Source organism: Syngnathus floridae, chromosome 2 (genome assembly GCF_059516105.1).
Source record: "Syngnathus floridae isolate MCC-2025c chromosome 2, RoL_Sflo_1.0, whole genome shotgun sequence".
In the NCBI taxonomy this organism is placed as follows: Eukaryota; Metazoa; Chordata; class Actinopteri; order Syngnathiformes; family Syngnathidae; genus Syngnathus; species Syngnathus floridae.
Genome location: NC_142414.1, coordinates 6,581,651 through 6,593,748, shown reverse-complemented (window position 1 = coordinate 6,593,748; position 12,098 = coordinate 6,581,651). Strand labels below are relative to the sequence as shown.

General features: G+C 41.2%; 1 protein-coding gene across 4 annotated transcripts in view; it reads right to left on the bottom strand.

Annotated features, from left to right (window-relative positions):
- kcnd3 (potassium voltage-gated channel, Shal-related subfamily, member 3) overlaps positions 1 to 11,578 on the bottom strand; it is a 71,943-nt gene extending 60,365 nt beyond the window's left edge. For all 4 annotated transcript variants that reach the window (XM_088360633.1, XM_088360652.1, XM_088360642.1 and 1 more), the window contains exons 1-2: positions 11,265 to 11,578; positions 8,601 to 9,780 (exon numbers count right to left, since the gene is read on the bottom strand). In XM_088360633.1, coding sequence (XP_088216759.1) covers positions 8,601 to 9,703 — 1,103 coding nt within the window. In that variant the 5' untranslated portion in view covers positions 9,704 to 9,780; positions 11,265 to 11,578. The remainder of the gene's footprint in view (positions 1 to 8,600; positions 9,781 to 11,264) is intronic.
- Between the last annotated feature and the right edge of the window lie 520 nt (positions 11,579 to 12,098).

Sequence of the window (12,098 nt, the reverse complement as noted above, 5' to 3'; positions counted from 1 at the left end):
GGCCTTCCCGATCATGATCTACACAAGATATGACCTTCAAAAATAACTTGTAAATGGCTTCAGCAGATTACCAATTTTTTTTTAAGAGATTTAATAAAATTTAGTAAACCCTTGACTGGTGGCACCATCAATTTAATTTCTGTACCCATCTCTCTCATAACCAATCCACTTCTCTGCTTACTGAGTGAGAACACTAGCACTTTAAAACAAGGCTCCTCAAAGGATTTCCCTCCTGCTGAATTCCGCTGCAAAAAAAAGCTGCATTTTGTTTTAATCTTATTAGCAGCATTAGAAGAAAAAAAAATCAATATCTGAATATCTGAATAACACTGGGACAGCTCATCAACCCCACGCGAGAGACGCGTGAAAACGTGTGTGGCACGAACATATGAATTTTACTTGCCTAACCCTAACCCTTTTCGTTAACCCTTAATAATCCATCTTTGTGTGATCCAATTATGTCAATCTTGTACCTATATTGTTCTAACACAATAAATACATTATGTTTATTTTAGATGCAAGAGCTGGCATGTATAGATCCCCAAACGGTAATTTCCTGTGAATAATACGTTTCCTTATGTAATACGCCCCCCCTCCCACACACACACACACACACACACACACACACACACACACACACACACACACACACACACACACACACACACAAATCAGTCTTAATAGCTGTTTTTATCCCACCGTCGTATAATATGGTCCATCAATTAACTGCTATCTGCAATTATTGGAGTGAATAATATGAATGAACAAAGATTCCGAACATACCAACAAAGTGTTAAAGCTTTTAAATCCAAGTTAAAAGTGCTTATTTCCCCAACCTATGATTAAGGTTGTTCAAAGCGTTTTTAAAATAATTTCATCATCAATCGAATACTTTGCTTTTACATGTCTTTTTTATAACTGCGTTTAAATGTCGAACTTTTAATTATTTTTTGCACATTGACTTACTTCTTGCATGAACTGTGTCAGATAAATAAAGCTCCCCATGGTTCCTGATAGGCCCCTAAAAAAAAAAACACCCAAAAAAAACTACAATCTTCATTGACACATGCCAGTGCAGTCCTCAAATTTGCTGATATATTTATTTAAAAATAACATCTCCACTTGTATATATAGTTTTTTTGTTGCTGACAAATTTCTGCTCCACATTTCAGCCCATTTATCAGTAATTTATTGAAAATGAGCGTGATGAATAATTTACTTTACAGTTCAGTTTACAGTGTGTGTCCCTAAACCTCACACATTTTACACAAGGAAAATCCTCCACACGCACTGCATCTGAATTGCAGCCGTTCTCAGACATAAGAGACTCATACTAGGCTACATTTCAATTAATTCGGAAGATATTGTGCTCGGTTTGTAATAGCCTTAGGCTTTTGTAGACACGCAGCGGGAGGGGGGAGGGGGGGGGGGGGACCTCATCTCTGCGGCATGTTTGTGAGGGGGACACAGTAAGTGATTTGCGCTTTATTATTGACGCTGCAAAAATACAGAGATAAAGAGATGGGGCTCAATGGTCCAACTTGAAATTGAAATGAAGAGGAGCATTGAGGTAAAACGTTCACATTTCACTGTGGGTTGCAAAGTTAGTAATCAGAGGGAGGAGTAGCACTGCCTGTACATTTTTTTTACATTGGTTTGAAAACATAATTTGGAATCTACATGATACAGTCTCTTCACAAAGCAAACACAGTGATCTGCAGGAGGATGCTAGTGTGCTATATATAGATAGTTACAGATGATGAATACTGAAATCGTCATGATTGACATGACCGTGAAGGGCGTTCATGTGATTTATGGCAGAAGATGAATAAGCGTGCAAATGCAATTTAGCTTTTCTCCAGTTTTTCTATCATTTGTTACTTCTCGCACTGACTGTATATTTAATCGTGACCAATTCATCACACCCTTTTGCTGTGCTTTGCATCTGAAAGTGTGATATACTTCTCGCATTAGCACTGAACAGTAGAATGTGATGAAAATCACATGGCGTGATATTATTAGTTGTGAATGCAGTGCCCTGAGAAACACTGAGCTTTTTATTGGAGTCTTTTGCGAGTAAACTCGTCGAATGTGCAAAATTAAAACAGACTTCTTCCTGCTCTGACATATAAAGCTGGAGTGCTATTTACACGTTGAAAGAACCATTAATTTAATAACACCTTTATTATCTCAATTATACCTTTGCATGAATGCACTTAATACTATAAGAGTTGTGATATTGTGGGTAACATTAAAAAACAGGAGAATTTTTGTCTATTTTTTAAGTTTAAAACATTCCTCAGGTATCTTAAAATGGTTGATCACAAGGATCAAAAATGGCTATATCATCAGAATATATTTCTTGCAATAATGAAATTGTCACATTTTAAGGGCATATCTGTGGAATGCAGTGCAACAAGCTTTTAAAATGTCCCACATACTGCTCGGCAAACAAAAAGACTGGCTTTCGTTAGAATGATAAATAATAAAAAAAAAAAGGGCTGAATGTCTCTTCCAGAGTTCCCCGCCGATTTTTGGCCGACTCCTCTATTACATTTCTCGGCGGCCAAGAAAGTGTCCAAGAAAAAAAAAGCGTTTTAGTGGCACATGGACACAACGCCAAACACAAACAACTGTGATTCAATGCAACTCTACACAAACACAGTAAAGGCAAGCAACCATGTTGAGACTTCATCATCACCTGTAGAGGCAACACTTCATCACCAAACACTGAATTACACATCAATTCATGTAACGGTCATTTTGAAAGAACACCAATTCTATCCATACCTATCTGAGCCAACCATGATTAACAGAAGCTTATGCTGCTAACACTGTTAGCTTATTTGTGCTAACACTGCAGGTCTGCTTACCTTTCGGTTTTAGGACGCTTTCCTCTCGCGTCTGCCAATCGAGCTGTTTACAACTGAGAAAATCTGTGTGGGTGGTGATTATGATAATCAGCCCCACTGGTGGAAAAACAGAACAGCTCACTCAAGCCTTCATTTTCTTAGGCAGATGATTTTACTTAGTTGTCTAATTCCACACTTAATGGGTGGGCAGGCCATCCAGAAACTCGAGTATTGAACTATGTTTGATCGTAGGTTTTGTATTATGATAGGCTTAATGCCATGCAAATTTACCATTGATTATAATCGGCCTGCTCGGTAAATGTCTGCTGGTAGAGTAATTGAATTGAATGGGGTGGACTTACTTTAAGTGTAGTGGGTTTGGAAGGCAGTCTACCATGAAAAGCAGTGAGAGCGAAAAACACAAGAAAGCAGGTAAAGTGTTTTGATAATGAAATTTGAACACTTCCGATGAATACTTTTTTTTTTTCATTGCATCAAGAGCATCACTCTAATTAGTTTGGTTAGTTGAGATGAAGTTTGTTCGGGCAAAGTGTCCTATGACTGGGCAGCATTTGCATGCATAGCAAGAACATGATTGAAAAGGCGGGATGTGAGATAAGGCACATGCTTGACCCTTCACAGTCACATTAGCCATAACAATCCCCTTCCCGCTTCCCCCCTCCCCTTCCTTGCTGATACCAGGCAAATGCATTTTGTGAAAGCAATATCATATTGACCGCAAAGCAAAGGAATGGCACTGCAAATAAACTTTACTCTCAGTATGTGTGTGAGTGTGTGTATGTGTGTGTGTGCGTGTGTATATATATATATATATATATATATATATATATATATATGTATCTGTATATGTATATGTATATATATATATCCGAGTACTCATCTTTTGATATCTACAGTATTTCAACATTAAGGGGTTCATGCGGAGGTTAGTGTTTCATAGAAAGCATTGAAAGGCCAAAGGTGGTTGTGGAATGCACTCACACTATGATAGATATCATGAACGCCTATGAACACAAACAATTCCTCTCCTTTATGCCAAGACTATAGCCTCAGACCGCTATGAGGCCTTGAGACTATGTTGGCCTTCAGATAACAGAAACGACTTCTGTAGATGAATTTGTAATGTACTGTTGGAAATTTTTGTTTACAAATGAAACATTTTGGTTACACAAATAATAACACGACTGAAGAAATGCAACTAGTGTCTCATGGTTAGGGTCAATGACAACCCAACTAGGGGTGAAAGGAATAACGTCAACTGAGTCTGTTGAAAGAGACCGACACAAAACCTTTGGAGGATTTGTTCCAATCCATCCGATTGCTCGGCTATCTGATGAGATACTCGAGAAGATAATCGAGTGTAAAGGGCCACTATGAAATCATTTCATTTGAAGTACAATACACCCTTGATGCTGTGACGCAAATTATATATATCATCATTCAATATTAGAACACAGTTTAAAAATAACCAACAATTTCCCATGTGGATTTCCAGCAACTACAGAGGCAGAAGACTCGCAGTACATGCATGTCATGAATTATGCAAACAATTAATAGGAGAGCAGGTTAGCTCAACTTGACTAAGAAAAGATTAAGAATAAAACTAGTAGACCTAGATCCTTTGCAACAAACTGCTTCATTAACTACTCTAATAAAAAAAACCTAAAAGGAGCCTCTCATTCAATCACAATCTCATCAGCCACCAGAGTAATTGCACATTTCTCTTTACCACCCAAATCAATACACACTCATCTGCATTGATCATTGTTTTTCACAAGCTGTTACCCGCCAAAATTAATGTACTTTTTATAAAAATTTCTACAATAATGAATTGTGAACAGGGCGAGAGTTGCACTTCTTTTTTTTAAAGTCACAACACACACGATAATAAAACTGAGATTGGGACGCCGAAGAGATGGCCCGTTGTGCACACACGTCCACATATGATTTTATCTTCCTCACATGCACTTGTAAATGAAAGAGTGTACGGCACACAGCAACCGTGAGAGGTCCGCGGTGGTTGTCTGGGAGACCAGGAATGGACCATAGATTTTTAAAGGAGCAACGATCAAAAGGAGGATATTAATTATAGGGAAACGGGAGCTACACTAATGATGTCGTCGATTTGAACGACCGAATGAGTGTGTCCACAAAAAATGACATGATAGATAAAGCATGACTTTTTACATCAATCGTGTTTATGTTTGAGTGCATCCATTTGTGTAGGTTGTAGTGCAAGGAGTGAAGGGCGCAATAAATGCTCTATACGGAATGGATTGTGGTCTTTATAAATGTATTTAGTTTAGGAGTATAATCAATTATATATACTTGCTAGCCTTTGCAATACAGACTAAGTTGTTTATTTTTTTATATACCGTAGCATGTGCATGCTTATCCTCCATTTGTTGGATTTCAGATGAACTTCAGCGGGCTAGGCTCCAGCACATCCTTGTGACGATAAAGCAGTTTGGATAATGGATGGATGGATTGTTAGATGAAAAAGAAAAGCATCACAGCAGGCAAGGGCAATAAGCTTGGTTATAGTGCCTGGCTAAAACCGTCCCGCTTGGTCAAACCTTATTTCACCCTGTCTCACTAAATAAGCTACCTATATCACCATGCAATCCACACGCTATTAGTAACACTAACATGTTAGCTTTAATAAATATACACCTGATTGTCTGATCAATAGTCTAACAGACGGTTGGAATGATGCAACATCAAAAAGCTGTCTTCTTAGATTCTAAGAGGGGTGTCAAACTCATTTTTGTCGTGGGCCGCATCGAAGTCATAATTTCCTTAGGAGGGCCATTATGACCGTCAACGCCAGTATAGGCTAGAAAACACAATGATGAATAACTAGGTTTGAAACTTGAGACTAAAATTGTTGAAATATTTTTAAAAGATCAAGGGTAACAAAAATCACTGTATTTATTTAAAAGTGAAGACATTTGTAATATTAGTATTGACACATGAAGTTGATGCACAATTTGTCTTCAGGGGCTACAAAAAATGATGTGGCAGGCAGTATCTGGGCCCCGAGCCTTGAGTTTGACACCTATGTCTTAGAAGGTACACAACTCACTCACACATTTGCGGGCAAAAGCAGAAAACTTTTCTTTGAGCGACAAGTTAAATATGAGTGTGAAAATGATGTGTGGAAAAGCAAAGAGAGAGACTTGGCCAGCAGCATCAGGACAGAAGACAAACAGACAAGCAAAATATTGTTAATGTGAGCAGTCTTTCTTTGTCCTTCCCAATGATCAAATTTAATGTAAAATGAAATGAAAGGCTTTCAAGACCTATCTCTGTTTCCAGGGCATAATACTACTAAAATGAGAGTCATTATTGATATTAGCCACATCTCTCACATAGTTGCATAACACATTCTTGGAATTTAAATAATGCAGTTCGAACTAAGCCATATATCATCCAAACATTGGCGGAGCTAGAGGGGCTTGGGGGGCATTGCACCCCCCGTAGAATATGCCTGGACACCCCCAGAAACCAGGCCTGATAAATCACATTTCTGTATTTTCAGATTTTTCTGAGATTTGATTTCATATTTCCATCCCACCATCGTAGGGAACATACTCAATCTTCATCAGCATTTTTTGAAGTTTTTTGTTTTGTTTTTTGTTTTAAGATCTCCTTGGCACTCACAATGGCCCCCCACAAGGAAAACAAAATCCTGGCTTTGCCAGTGCATCCAGCACAATTTCTCTACTTTGGAAGCTTGTTGGGAAAATTGATCATCACTAATTCACTACATTTGAACAATTGGCTTCGCTGAGGTTTACACATGCCACATCATCAAACAAAAATGTCACAAAAAGTATAAATGCTGAAATCACAATGATCTTGTCTCGATATACTAAAAATGCACTTATTGTGAAATCTGGGCCTGTTAAATTGAACACAAAGCTGATATACTCACAACAGGTGGCTTCTGTCTTTAAATAAAGGAGCATGAAATTGTTCTGCCTGTCACTATACATGGTTGGCATAGACAGATAACTAAATATATATTTGTAATAAACAAATGAACATCTTCAAATTAATGAAATGAAATTGAATCACTTCCTGTGGCACCCCCGGTGATCTAATTATGAATCCCTGTTCTAAACAGCAGTTGTACATGAAGCTTCTCATAATGTTCCTAGCGGTGACAACAAAACCTAAAGTACAACCCTGCAAGGGAACTACTACGTTCATGCTATGTCACAACAATATTTGTCTTCACTCACAAAAGCAAACACACCCATATCACGTGTGCGCTTGAGTTGAACATCTGTGTTTGTTTATGGTGTCAACCGAGAGCAGCAGGCGGAACGTCAGGCAGGTTTGTATTTGTCAGCAGATGTAGTGGACCACATCGTCAGTCAACTTCCGGTTCTTGCTACCTAAGAAACGGAAACGGTAGTGGACACTCACTCTCCTAACCCAAAAAAGTGCAAAAAGCATCAAGAGACAGGAGGTCTCACTCCACTGGGAATAGATTTCAGTGTGTATTACAGAGTTGTGTGTTATTCACAAGAGCACAGACAACTGAGCAAATTCATCTCTCCGCAGATTCCACACAGTCCGGTATCTGCTTTTCAACAGACTGGCACGATGACAGGGCACCGAGTGTGACAGAGCAACTAAGTCAAAGACTTTTTTTTAAGGCCTCCGCCTCTCTGACATTTCAAAGTGGGCTACATTTGTCAGCCTCTCTTTCTGACTCACACGTTCAACCACGGAATTCTCAGGCACACAGCTTTAGAATAGCACAAGTAGAAAGTCAAACATTTGTGTGTGTGTTAGCTCATAACGTAACACACACACACACACACACACGCATGTCAATCAAAGTATTTGTGACTCCCTGCTCCAACAGAGGAAGGACCTGATTGGATGGATGGATGGATGGATGGATGGATGGATGGATGGATGGATGGATGGATGGATGGATGGATGGATGGATGGATGGATGGATGGATGGATGGATGGATGGATGGATGGATGGATGGATGGATGGATGGATGGATGGATGGATGGATGGATGGATGGATGGATGGATGGATGGATGGATCCATCCACACTAATACTGTAAACATACTGTTAAACGCAATCCTGACAGCATTGAGCATCTAAAATCGGATCTTTTCTGAGCTGTCGCATGGCATCGCGTCGGCTGTGCAGTTGCACCCAATGAAGAGCTTGTTGAGTATATCAAAGCATCAAGAAGCACTTGCTACCAAACCAGCAACTAGTGCCATAATCTGACTGAGGGCGCGTGAGGTCCCTCACAGCACAGTCAGTGCTTGAGTTCACTCAGAATGTGAAACAATGGAGTTATCTCTGTTTCCAAGCAGATGTTTTTGTCTCACTGCGATGCTTTTCAACTCTGGCAATTCTGTTGGAGAGCAATCTCCCAAGTCTCTCTTATCTATTGCGTATAAAGGACACGCTACAACCATTAGTGAGGGAGAAGAGAGTATCTTGATGGCTGCTATGCCCCAGAAGAGCACCATTAGTTATAAAAACAGCTGTAAACTGACGACTGTTTTCTCTGTAGTCTCGACACTGTGCATCAATCGTCAAAAGTATCTCTTGGGAAAAATGGCATAAACTGCAGAAGCAATTGTAGGTTTTTCGGGCCACATGGGAAGCTACGCACACACTCGCGCACACACTCACTTATGCACTTGTAACCCGATAAGGTGTCCGCTGCTCTGCTCTTACCCAAGTGTTGTCATAGTAACGATGGTGTACCAGAAGGAGGCCGGGATGCTGGTGAATTTGCTGGAGCTTGAACCCTTCTCTGCGTAGAACATGACTGTAGCAAATATAATTATGGCCATAGTGAGGGAGAAGAGCAGGAATCCCAGCTCTGAGGCACAGCTCTTTAGCGTGTAGCCCAGGATGCGAAGGCCCTGCGAGTGGCGGGAGAACTTAAAGATACGGAACACTCTGAAAACTCGCAGCGTCACAAAGGCGCCGCTCACGTCCTCGTTATCAGTCATCACCAGGCCGATGTAGTAGGGCAAGATGGCCACCACGTCGATGATGCTCATGACGGACCTCATGAAGCGGTAGCGGCTAGGCGCGGCGAACAAGCGCATCAGGTACTCCACGGTGAAGATCATGACGCACGCCGTGTCCATGCAGAAGAAAGCCACCGTGTAACGTTCGCCGCACGGCACTTCCTTCTTATTGAGCCCCGAGCCGCACGGCACCGTCTCGACCACATTGGTGATGACGGACACCGCGATGAAGAAGCCAGTGACGTAGTAGAAGACCAGTGCCATGGTAGAAGTGTGAGGGTTCTCAAAAGCCCGCCACATGGTCTCCCTAAAGGTCATGTTGGGCAGCTTAGCGTCCTTGTTGTCCTCTTGGTCATCCATCAGACGCTCGGCGTTCTCCCTCTTCCTGTCCTTGTACTCTTCGTAGCAGCAGTCGCCGATGATCTCTGGGACGATGCCAAAGAACGCCAGTTCCTCATCGTAGGAGGAGATGCACTCGTAGCGAGGGTAGTGAAGCTTTCCGGTGCGATAGAAGTTGAGCACGCTGCGAAACACGTCGGGATCCCGGTCAAAGAAGTACTCTTTGGTCTCTTCGTTGTAGAAGAACTCCTTCTCGGAGCTTCCCAACAGGGTGTCCGGATAGCGGTCCAATGTGTTCTTCCAGGTTTGGAAGCGCCGTCCGCTAACGTTTAGAATAATTAACTCATCCTGACGCTTGTTCTTTTGGGTCGGCGCCACCGGCATGGGCAGATTAGCCACAGGCATCCAGCCAATGGCTGCCGCCCGGGCAAAGGGAAGCCAAGCCGCCACGCCCGCTGCCATGGTGTCTCCGACCTGGGGTGTAGGAGGGAACAAATCCTGCACCTTCACAACCAGCTTGACTTCAGCTCATTCGCTAACTGGGAGGAGAAAGGAGAGAGGGAGGGAGGAAGGTGTGTTTTCATAACTTGTCATGTGACAAAAATGAAATAATCACATTAAAGTAAAAAAAAATAGCTCAATTTGAAACACAATTCGGCATCAGAAACTTAAATATGGTTAATTGAAATTTTCATCACACTAATAATTTTAAAACCTACAGCTAATGTAGAATGTAAAATGCTAATGTAAAAATCCACACACCCCTTCTGAAATGTCAGGTTTTAGTGGTATTATAAATCTATATTAGTGAATATTAGGGGACAGACAACTGAGACATAATGGTCTGCAGACCCCTGTCTTCTTGCCCCCCCCCCCCCCCCCCCCCCCCAAATAAAACATATCTTACAGAGCTTCCACAGCATCAGATATATCTCATTGTTCATAGGTAACTGAGAAGGGTGCAAAAGAATTTCCAAGGCAGGAAATACACTATGGGACAGAGTGAAGACAGTCATCACCAAGTGGAGTAAACATGGTACCACAGTTGCATTTCCAACAACAGAATGTTGCACCAAAATTGACCAATGAAAAGGAAATTGGTGGCTGCCAAGAGAATGAAAACAACACTGAAGGAACTGCAGGAATTTCTGGCAAGTACTGGCTGTTTAGTACATGTGACAACAATCGGCCATGTTCCTCTAAGCTATGGGTTCTGATGGCATCTTATGAAGAAAAAAGGAAATCACATACAAATGCTTTCCAGGTAAGGCGTTATGGTCTAAATAAACCAAGAGTGGTCTTTTTGGTGCAACCACAACATTAAAGAACATTCTACCTCCCCTGAAGCATGTTGGCGGCTTTTGATGTGTTTTACTTCAGATGGGGATGTGGCCTCAGGTGAAATGGAAGGAAATATAAACATTTCCAAATACCAGTAAGTGTGAGCAAAAATCCTCTAAGCCTCAGCTAGAACCCCCCCCCCCCCCCCCAAAAAAAATGTCACGAAAAGCCTACTCAAACATTTGAGCTTTATTCAGTCATAAATGATTTGACACAAATTTGAATGTGATTGGTAAATTCAGATACCAACTGTTATAGGGGGTGTGCGCACTTATGCAATCACATTATATCAGTTGTTTATTCTGACTTCATTTGTCATCATATGGTTTTAGGTAAGTTGGTCTTGTTTTTTTTTTATAAACACCAAAAATTGCATTAGAACAGGGGTGTATAGACTTTTTATATCTTCTGTATATTGAGTTATAATTTGGGAGCAGCCTTGCGGATGACAGCTTTCTGCATCTTGTCATTGCATACCTACTATTGAGCTTCTCACTCTAAAAGCTAACCAAGCAAGGGGTTCACCCAAAACCTGTTGAGTTTCACCTGCTAATGCACATTAAAACGAATCCAAACGAATTAAACATCGCTAATGTAAATTATTAAGATTAAGTTACTGTTGACTATTTGCCTATAAAAGCCCTCCACGCATTTAAACAGAAAAGACGCAGTTTCAACTCACCCATCGGAAATTCTCCATCCAAAAAAGGCGACCTTCTTCCACGGCAGTTTAGTTCCGTTTAAGTCGTGTTCTGTTCTTTTCTTTCTCTTTTTCCCTTTAAAAAAAGGCGAGTCTGTTAAATGATCACGAGTGACGAAGTTAACAAGTGAAAACGGCAAAGGTGTCACCGTGAGACGACAGCGCAGTAAAGTGTCGACGAGTGGAAGCAGCACAGCTTTGTGAGCTCACTTTCCATCCTGCAGGCTGCTGAGGGATGGATGGGGAGAGCGCGCCGCCCGAGAGAGACGCTCGCTCGTCGGCTTCTCGACGTGAGCGTAGCTGCGAGACCGACGCGAGTAGGAGGAGGAGGAGGAGCGACCCCCCCCCCCCCCCGCGCTCCCTCCCTCTCTCGCCATCGTTCTTCATCTCTCCCGCTCAAAACGTGGAAATCTATTGAAACATCATTCTGATTCATTTGGAAATTGGGGGTGGTGGTCTCCATTGATGAAGTAAAAACACTTTTTGATGATTACAATAATGGATACAGAAAAAAAGCAAACAAAAAAAATTCTGACTTTGTCATTGGAGAGAATGATGATGAGTTTTATAGTGATACATTAATAAGAGCAAAATTGCACATCTTCATTAAAAGGTGATTCTCATTTTGCTCCAAACCAAAGTCAATCAACAAAGCGCATGAATTCCCTCTCCTTAATGATCAGAACTGACAAAAATAGAGTCTGCAAATAGAACGTTTCATCATGACGTCACATGCTTCCAGGTGGCAAAATCCCAAGCGTTCTCAGAATGACACCATCAGTGAACCATTTCCAACTCCATTAATGTTGATCGAAA